Source organism: Aquarana catesbeiana, linkage group LG01 (genome assembly GCF_042186555.1).
Source record: "Aquarana catesbeiana isolate 2022-GZ linkage group LG01, ASM4218655v1, whole genome shotgun sequence".
Lineage (NCBI taxonomy): Eukaryota > Metazoa > Chordata > Amphibia > Anura > Ranidae > Aquarana > Aquarana catesbeiana.
The window spans coordinates 969,031,756-969,045,828 of NC_133324.1; the positions used below are offsets into that span (position 1 = coordinate 969,031,756).

Below are 14,073 nucleotides of genomic sequence, written 5' to 3' on the forward strand. Positions count from 1 at the left end.
TATATAAATTATCTAAAAAAAAAAAATCCCAATTAAATAAGAGTAAACTGAGAGACCTCCTTTGCGTCCCTGCATTCCATTGAATGGAAATGGAGTTTGATGGATTCTTGAGGAATCATTTCCCAGCTGGGATCACTGGATCATCACTTCTCCAATATTCCCATCCGGCTGCTGAACATCTGAACATGTTCAACTGGAGACAGCTCCACCCATTGGATTACTTCTCTTCAATATTTTTTTAGTGATGTCAGGTGATCAAAATCTTCTAATTTTCAATGGTGTCCTCCTGGATTGTAAATGTATACAGGCAGTGCTTTCTATACTGTTGCATTGGCTTTTTTTTACTCTGCTCTATAATAGTGTGTACTGTATGATGTATCTGTATTCTCTGTTTAGCGCTTACTCCCAACGGATCCACTGGTATTTTTGCCCGGGTCCTCCCAACTTCAGCCCAGCAGTCAAGCACACAGTATTTTCCACAGCCAGGAGCACACAAAACTTTCACTCATTTATTCAAGGATGAGCATAGGGGGTGTTTTTTTATTTTTGGAGAATTTGAATAGGGATGAAGGTAATGGTGGAATACTCCAAGAATATGAACTGTGTACACTGAGGACTCAGAACTAGTAAAGGAAAATCCCTATTCCTGGTGGACAATATCTGGACAGAGCTGGAAAGAACACCAGCCGGAGTCCCCTTTAAATAGACCCACAACTGATCATACTAGGCACCAGAGGGGTAGCTAGAGCACAAGATACCCAAGATCCAACAATGTCTGTATTTACAAGGCCCAATAACAGATGGATGCCACCTCCAATCTTCTAAGAGATATCCTCCAGTGATACCAGACCAATCTGTGGTAGACCGCTCTTCTCAGTCTGGACAAGACCCAGAGCTCTGTATGCTCCAAGAATAAATACTTTCTCCCAGCCCACCTTCAGAGTCTGCCTCCCTGGGATAGGCTGTAGCGCATCCATATTCAAGCCACTATCTGCATAGATTCACACAGGGATCGGCAAGGTGTCCATACATGGACACTGGTGTCCGTGAGCGGTCCTTGCAGGGTTCTTGGCTGCCATTCTGCCTATTTTGCATTTGGCCTCGGGGAGTTGGTCAGAGAAGTAGGACAGAAGAATATGCTTTCTGACAGTCACAACACCCACTGATCCACCTCCCCCGCCACCAGTGGCGGACCGTCCATAGGGGGCGCCTGGGCGCCGCCCCCCCCCCCCCCTCCAGGCAGCCACAAAAAAAAAATTATTACTGGCCCTGAAAAAAAAGGTGCTTAAGTGCACTGTGTTCGGACGCCGGACACAGTGCAACGCCGGACACAGTGCGACGCCGGACACAGTGCACTTATGGGAAGCACCACGTCTATGCAATCACAAGATTTCAGACGTGGCACTGCATTTGCGGGCGTTTAGCCCACCTTGCGGTGTTTTCTTAAGCGCCCAGTAGCTTCCGCCTGGCCATAGTAATATATACTACAGGCGCCGTGCGGAAGCTACTCGGCGCTTCATATTTGATTGACATCTAACCTGAGTTAGATGTCACTTCCTGTTTCTTTCTCCCATTGCGCCCGAGAGAGGAAACAGGAAGTATGCTGCTCCATCGCCACTGCCAGTATGAAGGAGACACCGCAGGAGAGGAGACAGCAAGGTAAGTACCGCTGTGCGGAAAACAGGACGGGGGGTTTGAAGTGACAGAGGCTGCATTTAATGGTACACAGGCAGGCTGCATTTGGGGGGGCAGAGGCTACATTTGGGGAGGGGGACAGAGGCTGTATTTGGGGGAGGGGGCAGAGGCTGCTTTTGGGGGGGACAGAGGCTACATTTAATGGGACACTGGCATGCTGCATTTAATGGGACACAGGCATGCTGAATTTTTTTGGGGGGGACAGAGGCTGCATTTGGGGGGGGGGGCAGAGGCTGCATTTAATGGGACACAGGCATGCTGCATTTGGGGGGACAGAGGCTGCATTTGGGGGGGACAGAGGTTGCATTTAATGGGACATAGACATGCTGCATTTGGGGGGGGGCAGAGGCTGCATTTGGGGGGGCAGAGGCTGCATTTAATGGGACACAGGCATGCTGCATTTAATGGGACACAGGCATGCTGCATTTAATGGGACACAGGCATGGTGCATTTGGGGGGGCAGAGGCTGTATTTGGGGGGGGCAGAGGCTGTATTTGGGGGGGGCAGAGGCTGCATTTGGGGGAGACAGAGGCTGCATTGGGGGGGACAGAGGCTGCATTTGGGGGGGGCAGAGGCTGCATTTGGGGGGGACAGAGGCTGCATTTGGGGGGGGACAGATTTGATGTGACACAGGCTGCATGTAAGGAGGGACTCCGCTGGGGGCACCTGATGTAAGGACGGACTCCGCTGGGGACGCCTGATGGCATCTGGTTGTAGACGACGTGGCTAGTGACCTGCTCAAGGCTGCCACTGATTCTGCATTATAGTGAGTTGAATGATTTAATTTTATATTACAATGTAATAATAGAAATAATGCGCTTCAATCATCCTGACACCATAACAACCATGGTGCCGGGATGAATAAAGTGCTAACACCAGGTGTTTGGAGTATCTTTATCTGCTGATTGTTAAACTTTCTAGAATACACATATTTCTATTGTTGTGTAGGATCTGGGCCTGCTGTCCCTCTCTCACTCTCCCTCTCCCTCCATCCCTCGTTCATCTCAGACGCTAACCACACCACCTTAGAGCCACGCCCACTATTTCACTGAAACCACGCCCATTTTTGCCAAGTGGGAGGGGTCAAAAAGGAAGGGCGGGGTCTGGCGCCCCCCCATCCCAAAACTTCACCAGCCGCCACTGCCCGCCACTGCTCGCTGGTTGATAGGACCGCCGGCATCCTATCAACCAATCAGGTGCTTGCCCCTCCCCAGGCCCTGACCTTCAGAGGAAGAGAATGGAACTTCCTCCTCCAAACCTGCACATGCCTAGTCTCAGTGCCCAGGCCCCCCAGGTTCCTCATGAGTCGTGTATGTGTACTATTTCTATAGCTCCACTAGAATAATCGGATCATAATGTAAGGGGGTCTATGGGGACCCTGGCCTGCTCTAAAGGGGAATCTATGGGGACCCTGGCCTGCTCTAAAGGGGGATCTATGGGGACCCTGCTCTAAAGAGGGATCTATGGGGAATCTACGTGGAACCTGCTCTAAAGGGGGATCTATGGGGACCCTTCTCTAAAGGTGGATCTATGGGGGCCCTGCTCTAAAGGGGGATCTATGGGGGCCCTGTTCTAAAGGGGGATCTATGGGGGCCCTGCTCTAAAGGGGGATATATGGGGGCCCTGCTCTAAAGGGGATCTAGGGGAACCCTGACCTGCTCTAAAGGGGATCTATGGGGACCCTGCTCAAAAGGGGGATCTATGGGGACTCTGCTCTAAAGGGGGATCTATGGGGACCCTGCTCTAAAGGGGGATCCATGTTTGCATAATTTGTGCTTGTAGAAATATGCCAGAGAGTAGACAGAGTGTTTTTTGATGGTTTTCAGTTAAACTGTACCTTGGTGTCCTTCACTAAGGTCTGTAAGTTGGAAATTGTTCACCACAGCCTTGTTGCCTATCCCTGGCTTTACACCTATTTAAGCACTTTAACTTCAACACAGCCAATCACATGGTTAAAGAGGCGCATCAGCGGCTCTTTACAGAGATCGGGGTCGTGCTGTGTCCTAGCGACACGGTGCGGCCGCAATCATTGTGCTGAACACCCCCGCAGGCGCGTGAGAGCAGCAGAACTGGTGCACCGTCATATGATGTCCACCCAGAATGAGAGCCGCACTGCTTCTCCGTCATTTGACGGTGGACGAGCGACAAGTGGTTAAGGAGATCAACACCCTATATAGAGGTGTGCAAAGTTATTTGGCAACTTCTTTTCCTCAGGCAAAATGGACCAAAAAATAGATTTAACTGACTGAAAAGTCTTTCAGAGGGATGCAGCACTCTTGAAATTGCTAAGATATTGGGGTGTGATCGCAGAACCATCAAACATTTTCTTTCAAGTAGTCAACAGGGTCGCAAGAAATGTGTTGAGAAAAAAATATGCAAATTAACTCCAAAAGATTTGAATAGAATCAAACATTAAGCTACCAGGAACCCTTTATCCTCCAGTGCTGTCATATTCCAGGACTGCAACCTACCTGGAGCGTCCATAAGTACAAGTTGTTCGGTGCTTAGAGACATGGCCAAGGTAACGGAGGCTGAAACTCGACCACCCCTGAACAAGACACAGAAGTTGAAATGTCAAGACTGGGCCAAGAAATATCTGAAGACAGATTTTTCAAAAGTTTTGTGGACTGATGAGATGAGAGTGACTCTTGATGGACTAGATGAATGGGCCTATGGCTGGATCAGTAACAGGCACAGAGCTCCACTTTCATTCAGACGCCAGCAAAGTGGAGGTGGGCTACTGGTATGGGCTGGTTTTATTAAAGATGAGCTAGTTGGACCTTTTCGGGTTGAGGATGGACTCAAATTCAACTCCCAAACCTACTGCCAGTTTTTAGAAGACACTTTCTTCAAGCAGTGGTACAGGAAAAAGTCTACATCTTTCAAGAAGACCATGATATTTATGTAAGACAATGCTCCATCGCATGCATCGAAGTACTCCACTGCATGGCTAGCCAGTAAAGGCCTTAAAGATGAAAGAATAATGACATGGCCCCCTTCCTCACCTGACCTAAACCCTATTAACAACTTGTGGGCCCTTACAGTGAAGGAAAACAGTACACCTCTCTGAACAGTGTCTGGGAGGCTGTGGTTGCTGCTGCACAAAAAGTTAACCGTCAACAAATCAAGAAACTTACAGACTCCATGAATGGAAGGCTTATAACTGTTATTGAAAAGAAGGGGGGCTATATTGGTCACTGATTTTATTTTTTGTGAAATGTCAGAAATGTTTATTTGTAAATTTTAAATTGTTTGTTTATTATACTCACTTTATAAGATGAAAATAATAAATAAGTGAGATGGGTAAATTTTAATTTTTTATTTAGTTGCATAATAATTCTGCACACTATTAGTTGCTCAATAATTGTGCACATATACATATTCTTCTAAGAACGCCAAAACATTACTTTTACTTTCTTAAATATTCAGGTTTGAGGTTTATTAACAGTTTGAATTGACTAAGATCACTGTAGCTGTTCAATAATGAAGGCAAGGCAGATTCTGGTGGTAGGGGACTCAGTTGTCAGGAGAACAGACGGGCAATCTGTCACAAAGACGGTGATTGCCGAATGGTATGTTGTCTACAGGCGCTCGGGTTTGGCACATTCCAGTTCAGATGGACAGATTATTGGGTGGGGCTGGGGAGGACCCAGTTCTCATGGTACACGTTGGTACCAATGACAAAGTTAGAGGAAGATGAAGTGTCCAAAAAAATGGATTTCAGGGACTTAGGAGCTACATTGAAGAGAAGGACCTCCACGGTGATATTCTCAGAGATACTACCTGTGCCTTGAGCCACAGCAGAGAGGCAGCAGGAACTCAGGGAAGTTAATAAGTGGCTGGGGAATTGGTGTAGGAAGGAGGGTTTCGGGTTCCTGGAGAACAGGGCTGACTTCTCAGTAGGTTACTGCACTTAAATGGGGAGGTTGCCGCTCTGTTTGGGGAGAAAATAGCCAAAAAGTTGGAGAAGCTTTTTAACTAGGCGGCGGGGGAAGGGTTCAGAGGGTAATAATGGAGGCACTAGTGGCAATATAATACCTACTGTAAATCCTGGAAAGTGGGTTGGCAATACATAATCACAGCCTCAAGAAAACTAATAAGGAATGTTCACAAATGTCAGGAGCCTAGCCAACAAAATGGAGGAGTTGGAACTGCTGTTACACAAGAAAGATTTCGACTTTGTAGGTATATCAGAAACTTGGTTTGACAGCTCACATGATTGGTCAGCATCTATCCAGGGGTATTCCTTGTACTGAAGGGACAGGGAGAGTAGAAGAGAAGGACCGGTTTGCCTGTATATCCAAAACGATTTGTTAGTGAGTACAAGGGACGGTATTGCAAATAGCAAAAGGGGGGAGGTGGAGTCCCTGTGGGTGGTGCTTCTAAGGGAAGAGACAAGCGAGAAATTAATAGTGGGGGTATGAGGTCCCCTATTCTGCAGGATGAGGAGGAGTTGGGCCTCCTATCACAGTTTGAAATGGCAACGAGGCAGGGCAACATCATCATAATGGGGGACTTCAAAAATCCAGATATTGACTGGGTGCAGGGGACGGCTAACTCTTTAAAGGCGAATAAATGTGACTGTCCATGGCGCCTATACCCTATAGCTGATTATCAAGTCTCTGCAGCAGATTGGTGTCAGAGGTGAACCTTGTATAGTGACAGGAGATCAAACATCCTGCTGCTTCATATATATACTGTAAATAATAACGTTTCTACCTAATAGCTTCCATTTCCCATGTCTGCCAATGTACTCACCTCCAATATCAGTCTCAATGTTCTGGGTTGTGACCTCCCCGGCCCCTCCTGATGTGAATCCTCGGAGGGTGATGGTGTAGTTGGTCCCATACTGGAGGGGGATTTTATATTCTGTCACATTGGGTGGGAACTGGAGAGATTCATCCACAGCAAAGGACACATTGTAATCCCTCCAGGCTGAGATATTCATCTACAAGGAATCATTTCATGGGTTATATCTTATGTGACTTATGTGACTTATTTTATGTTCATAGAGGAAACAGAATAAATAAGAAATTAGATTCTTTAGTCAGCTGAAATGAAACCTATAAATGTTTATGTTTCATGTTTACATTTAAATATGTTTTAGATGTTGGTTATATTTAATACAGGGTGCGTCTTTGACACTGGGTTTGTAAAACATCATGGGTTACCCTAAGCAGTCCTTCTCAACCAGGCTTCCTCCACAGGTTGCCAAGAGTTAAATTAGCAGTAGTGTGTAGCACCCTCTAGTGTGTGCTAGGTTGGTTAGTGTAGGAAAATTTAGTTCAGCTCAGAGCTAAACCTGAGCTGTGAAACTGGGTCAGGGTTCAGTGACTCAGGGCTGGATGACTCATCCTAACAGCCTCTCAGGTGCCTCCCACTGTTAGGAGGAGCTGTTTAGAATATTTATGAGGAACAAAGCCAATTCTCAGTAAAGGGCTAGCATGGGGCAGGCCACCTCATAAATAGTCATTAGTCATGCCAGCAGGGGCAGTCGGGTGGAAGATGGAGTGCTGAGGAGGCTGTTGGTGGCCCTCAAGGGTGCCCCCTAGTCTGGGGGGGTGACCCTGGGCTGGGGCTCAGGTGCTGGAAGGATATTGCCATAACACATGGAGGAAGCCCTTCCTGGAGGCATGGGAGCAAGGAGAGAGGACAGCAGTAGCAAGTCAGCACTACTGGGAGAACTCCTAAGAGGGTAGCCAGGTGGGCTGGTGAGTGTCAGTCTGGAGGACTGTGGGGGAGAAGCTAGCCTGGTGGGCTATTGAAAGGGGCAGCTGCAGCCAGGTGTGTTGGCAGTGCCTGAAGAGGTGGTGCTGGGATCAGTAGCTACAGGAGGAAATCTGCAGGCTGTTTTACTGTATTTTCTACTACACTACAAAAGGCCTCAGGTTCCTGCCTGTAACAGACCATCTGAGAGTGGTCAGATATTCACACACTGATTCAGCTGGGGTCTACAAGCAAGAGTGAGCTGGAGGAAGAGGTCAGGAGCTGTGCCTCTACAAGCAATAGCGTGACATCACGTAAATAACACCTCCAAACCCATTTCCAGCCAATGCTCCCCTTCGGGGGCCTCTAGTGTTTCATTACAAAACAGAAGTAGGCAGAGTGCTCACATTTGGTATCTTGCATAACATAACCAAATTCCTCTAAGAGGTCATAAAACAAAACTCCTTATCTCATGGGATGGTGAGATGGAATAATCGGCTGATGTGTTTCAAGGATTTTTCCGCTTCCTCAGAGCCTTATGGAACCGAGTCTGGTCTGTTTATAAGTAGTGGACTGGATGGATGGTATAGGCTCGAGGGAATAGTCCTCCTTTACTGTTGCAAATAGTCTTTACTCATTGAAGCACACTACATCAGAAAACATCATAGGTAGAAGAGCACATACTGATGGTAGTACTCGAAAGCATATACGTGTATACTGTACATGTATACATTCAGAGAGGCCTTCATGTATATAAGAAAAACTGTACTAGGCGATGAATGATAAATAGGGATGGGCTTTATGTTCGGATCGAACATGAGTTCGACTCGAACATCGGCTGTTCGCCAGTTCGCCGAACAATTTGGGGTGTTCGCGGCAAATTCGAAAGCCGCGGAACACCCTTTAAAAGTCTATGGGAGAAATCAAAAGTGCTAATTTTAAAGGTTAATATGCAAGTTATTGTCATAAAAAGTGTTTGGGGACCCGGGTCCTGCCCCAGGGGACATGGATCAATGCAAAAAAAGGTTTAAAAACGGCCGTTTTTTTCGGGAGCAGTGATTTTAATAATTGCTTAAAGTCAAACAATAAAAGTGAAATATTCCTTTAAATTTCGTATTTAAACTTTTAAATTTTCTTATTTAAATTTTTGGCCACTGTGCCCATCAAACACCGCCACTGTGCCCCATCAAATTCTGCCACTGTGCCCCATCAAATTCTGCCACTGTGCCATCAAATGCCGCTACTATGCCCATCAAACGCAGCCACTGTGCCATCAATTGCCGCCACTGTGCCCATCAAATGCCGCCACTGTGCCATCAATTGCCGCCACTGTGCCAATCAAATGCAGCCACTCTGTCATCAAATGCGGCCATTGTGCTATCAAATGCAGCCACTGTGCCCCATCAAATGCTGTCACTATGCCCTTCAATTGGAGCCACTGTGCCCATCAAATGAGGCCACTGTGCCCATCAAATGCTCGCCATCTTACCCTATTTCAGTGGCGGGTCAGGCAGCGGGTGATGGCGGCGAGCTGGGGGACCTTGCAGCGAGTCAGGCAGCGGCTCCTGTGTCCTCCATGCATCTCTTCCCCTCCTCCTGATAGGTGTCGGTCCTTTCAGGCAAATCAGGTGACGGCTATCAGACCCGCGCTACCTGATTGGTGGAGAGGTGGTACAGTGTTAGAAAAGCAAATATTCATTTGCTTTTCTAACACACCTAGGTGGACTGTGAGCACAATGCTTTGCGCTCCGAATTCACCTTTTTTGACACCTATTAGAGCCTATGGCTCTAATCAGATGCTTCAAAAACACCCCCGCTGCTGTAATTCAGGCGCCCGGTGCCTGAAAAGGGGCCGGACGCATGAATAGGGGGTGGTGGTGGTGGCCATGGATAGATTCATGCTATGAATGCATGAATCTATCCATCCTCATAGATTCAGGGGTGGCTGGAGAGAGGGGGCGGCGCCTGTGCACCCTTAATGGACTGATTAGAGATCATGTGTGTCCATTCCAGCCCTCTTTGAGTCACAGACACAGTTCCAATAGTCATGTGGGAAAAGAGGGGCATGAATCTTCCTATCATGGAAGTCCTGCCCCAATTCCTAATTCCTGCCTAACGTGGCCCAATACAGAGGTGTAACTAGAACCTTCAGGGCCCCAAGGCAAGAAACCATGAAGGCTCCCCCCCTTTTTTATATTTTTATATGGGAACTCCAAAATCAATTTGATATGTGTATTATGCTGATGTTTTGATACAGTATGATTATGGGGGATCAAGCCTTGTTTATGAAGGCATTGATATCCCAATCTACATTTAGTCCATGAGGTTTATAGCCATGAGGTATATCCAGAAGGTTTCGAGTCTAGAAACACCTTTTTTGCTGCCAATAAATCCTACCATACGAATTTACACCATGTGGAGATTTTTTTTTCCCCTACATGCTTTTAATACCACACATCCTACCCGGAGGAGAAGCTCCCAGTAAGCTGATACCTGTTTGGCGTTGCAATCTTCCATTCATCTCCCTTATTGGCGTCCTTGATGATCATCTGCCTACTGGAGAGGTTATCGTGCAGCCCATCTTGAGAGCTCGGCTTCTGGTCTCTGTTTCCATACCTTATTGACCCACCACCATATGGTGAGCTGGGTCCATCGCTCCTGGTAAGAGTACCTCTTTCTCCCCTTTTCCCTTTGATGGTGAAGGCACTCCTGGGTGTACATCCACCATTGAATACATCCACCCCAGAGACTGTTTGACTTATACAGAAGTTGCCTCTTCATTACATCCCGTTTCATTATTACCACTTTTGGGACTCACATTTACTGTTCAACTTGTTTTAGTTGTTACAACATTGTAATTTACATAAGATCCACCAAGGGGTTTTATATCTGTATGCTTTATTGTAAGTCCATGTTTACTAGTCACCTTTATTTGTTGACACTTCGCAGTTTATTGCACCTTACACCGTTTTGCACTCCTGCCTGTAATATATTACAATCACTCGTAACACTAAACACTTGTTTTTTGTGTGCGACTTTAAGTGGCATAACACATTTTTTCACTTTTACAGTTGTGAAACACACAACATTTATTGTTAAAAGCCTCTACAAGTGAGAGACTAGTCTTTCCAGATAGCCTCTTTTTTCACTTTTTTTTACATATTTCTTTTTTTTATTCCTACCGCTACTCATCGCTGTATAATTGTCTATGGTCCCAAAAATGATACAATGGAAAGGTTTGGGACTTTAAGTGAGGCATGGGGCTGTGCCTCCATCCCGAGTGCAAGAAAAAAGGGGGGGGGGCAAATGGGACTTTAAATGAGGCAGTAGACAGATTGGGGTAAGATAAAAAATGTGTGTTCAAGTTTATTGTGCAAAAAAAATCCTGGTATATAACACATGTGAAGGGTTACGTGTGCATGCGCACAGGACATAGCCTACATACATACATGTGTATACAGACAGTCATCATAATGTCTAACCATAAATAGCTGTTACAAATATAATGTACAAAATAATGCATATACTGGGAAGCACAAAACACATGATGTAGAAGATGAGTGTAAGAAATATATATAGTAAGATGCATCAAAAAAGTTAATCAAGGTAAAATACTATTTAAAGCCCAGTGGCTGCATCCATGGTGCCCGACGCGTTTCTGTGAATACACTTCTTCAGGGGCGGATGCTACAGGATTTCTGAAATTACAAGGTAAGGTATAAAACCATCAAAACCATCTTACTATATATATTTCTTACACTCATCTTCTACATCATGTGTTTTGTGCTTCCCAGTATATATATGTATTATTTTGTACATTATATTTGTAACAGCTATTTATGGTTAGACATTATGATAACTGTCTGTATACACATGTATTTATGTAGACTATGTCCTGTGCGCATGCACACCTAACCCATCACATATGTTATATACCAGGATTTTTTTTGCACAATAAACTTGAACACACATTTTTTATCTTACCCCAATCTGTCTACTGCCTCATTTAAAGTCCTATTTGGGCCCCCCCCCTTGTTCATGGTCCCAAAAATGTGTCAAAGTTGTCCGATCTGTCCCCCTTAATGTCGCAGTCCTGATAAAAATTGCAGATCGCCGCCATTACTAATAAAAAAAAAATAATAATAAAAATGCCATAAAAATGCCATAAATCTTTCCCATAGTTTGTAGACGCTATAACTTTTGCGCAAACCAATCAATATACGCTTATTGCCATTTTTATTACCAAAAATATGTAGAAGAATACATATCGGCCTAAACTGAGGAAAAAATGAGCTTTTTTTTAAAAAAAATTGGGGATATTTATTATAGCAAAAAGTACAAAATATTGTGTTTTTTTCAAAATTGTCGCTCTTTTTTTGTTTATAGCGCAAAAAAACAAAACAACAGAGGTGATCAAATACCACCAAAAGAAAGCTCTATTTGCGGGGAAAAAAGGACTTCAATTTTGTTTGGGTACAACGTCGCACGACCGCGCAATTGTCAGTTAAAGCGACACAGTGCCGAATCGCAAAAAATGGCCCGGTCATTCAGCAGGAAAACCTTCCGGGACTGAAGTGGTTAAACAATTTTAACATTTGTAATAAAGACAATATTTTATCTATTGGATTTTCATTGTCCTTCTGGTACCGCTAAAGTCCATCAGCTGTTCTCTTCCAAATTTCATGGCATTGAGACTAAAATATACAAAATGTAGGATTATCTTACCTGGAATCCGGTGATTTTTCCCCATTCCTCAGACAGACTCCATCTAATTGTGTTATCTTCCATTGATGGAACTTTCATTATTTCAATTTTACCAGGCACTGGATGGAAAATAATAAATGTTACAGATTCCAATCAGAGTAAACTGTCCATACACACAGAGGTCAGAGCGTCCGATCCCCCTGTACTCATCTACAGAGCTGGAATATGGAGATATTATACAGAGAAGGTCATTTGTCTGATTGTGTTTTTGTTTTTTTGTGGGTTTTTTTTTGTCTTTTTCCAAAAAAACTTTATTGTGCATGGGGAAGACACATATAGGAGAGATATTGGGGCTGCACACCCTGAAAACAAACAATATGGAAAGGTTCCCCCAAGGAGTTTTTAAGCAGCAATGTAAACAAAATCAAAAGGAATTAAAAATGGATTCTTTATTTAGAAGAATATTAAGTCAAAAGCATGTTGCTATTAAAAAATTAGCTCTGGTTAGGGGATAACAATACCATTCCACAATATGCAAACACAGGGTCATACACAGCATCACATGTCAGAATGTCTGTTGTAATGGTGCCCGACACGTTTTGACCCACACAGTTGTGGTCTTCATGGGTTTGGTTTGCTCTAGAGGAATATATTTAACATCTTAAATATCAAAAGCGTATATTTCACCTAATATTTAATTTCATAAACGTAAGGTATATGAGAGATCTCCTGATCAGAATTTGTTAAAAACTGTTGGATGATCCCAGAGGTCTCATGGCTACTCAATACCTTCCTTGGAATGCAAGTAGCCATGAAACCTCTGGGATCATTCAACTGTTTTTAACAAATTCTAGGCAGGAGTGAGGATGAGCCAAACACCCCCCGGTTCGGTTTGCGGCAGAACTTGCGAACAGGCAAAAAATTTGGATGAACATGCAAACCCTGTTAAAATCTATGGGACATGAATGTGAAAAATCAAAAGTTCTAATTTTATAGACTTATATGCAAGTTAGTCCTGCCCCAGGGGACATGTATCAATGGAAAAAAAAGTTTTAAAAAACTGACATTTTTTTGAACTGTGATTTTTTTTAATGCTTAAAGTGAAACAATAAAAATGAAATATTCCTTTAAATATTGTGTATGGGGGGGGGTGACTATAGTATGCCTGTAAAGTGGCGCATTTTTCCCATGTTTAGAACAATACCACAGCAAAATGACATTTCCAAAGGAAAAAAGTCATTTAAAACTGATCGCGGCTGTAATGTATTATTGGGTCTCGGCAATATAGATAAAACTCATTGAAAAAAACTGCCGCTCTAAGAAACGAAAAAAGAAAAAAAAAAAGCCGCAACAGCTCCGCCTCCATGGGAGTTACCAATTTACATGGGGGGGGAGGCCGGGATCTGGGGGTCCATTTGTTAAAGGGGGCTTCCAGTTTCTGATAAGCCCCCCCTCGCAGACCCCCACAACCACCGGGCAAGGGTTGTGGGCATGAGGCCCTTGTCCCCATCAACATAACCACAATAACCATTGTGTGATGTTTTGGGGTCTTACTTTGAAAGCTGTATTTCTGTTCAATAAACAGTAGTTCCTTTGGTTTAACCTCAACATCTTGTCTGTGTACGATGCTTGGGGTAAAAGGGCCGGTATTAGCTCTCTGTCTGCTGGAAGGGTTTGGAGAGAAGGAGGAACTGTTTGGTGGAAGCACCCAGGTTCGGTGCCAGGCATTCCAACACAGGTAAAAAACTGAAGGAACAAGGGCTGGAAATGAATTGGTACACCTTTAGTGAAGAACATGGGTGGTATTTGGGATGACAATCACTTTGCACATGCTGCTGAGAAATTGGTGTCTGTGGCTTTATCCAGTACACCTCCATCATATTCTAATTACCACAACCTTCTATGTGTTGTATTCCCTTCTGTAATCTTTCCTTATTGCTTCTGTTATGAAGAGTCTTTATTTTCTCA

At 44.5% G+C, this 14,073-nt stretch overlaps 2 protein-coding genes across 7 annotated transcripts in view; one reads left to right on the forward strand and one right to left on the reverse strand.

Moving 5' to 3' along the window:
- The window catches only part of LOC141122459 (receptor-type tyrosine-protein phosphatase alpha-like), a gene marked incomplete in the record, with an annotated part of 620,682 nt that overhangs the window by 356,475 nt on the left and 250,134 nt on the right, over positions 1–14,073 (forward strand).
- LOC141122387 (receptor-type tyrosine-protein phosphatase mu-like) overlaps positions 1–14,073 on the reverse strand; it is an 86,538-nt gene that overhangs the window by 48,926 nt on the left and 23,539 nt on the right. For all 6 annotated transcript variants that reach the window (XR_012240623.1, XM_073611972.1, XM_073611970.1 and 3 more), the window contains exons 4-5: positions 12,127–12,224; positions 6,454–6,643 (exon numbers count right to left, since the gene is read on the reverse strand). Coding sequence is in view for 5 of the 6 variants with exons in the window: in XM_073611972.1 (XP_073468073.1) it covers positions 6,454–6,643; positions 12,127–12,224 (288 nt within the window). In the remaining variant the exon portion in view is untranslated. The remainder of the gene's footprint in view (positions 1–6,453; positions 6,644–12,126; positions 12,225–14,073) is intronic.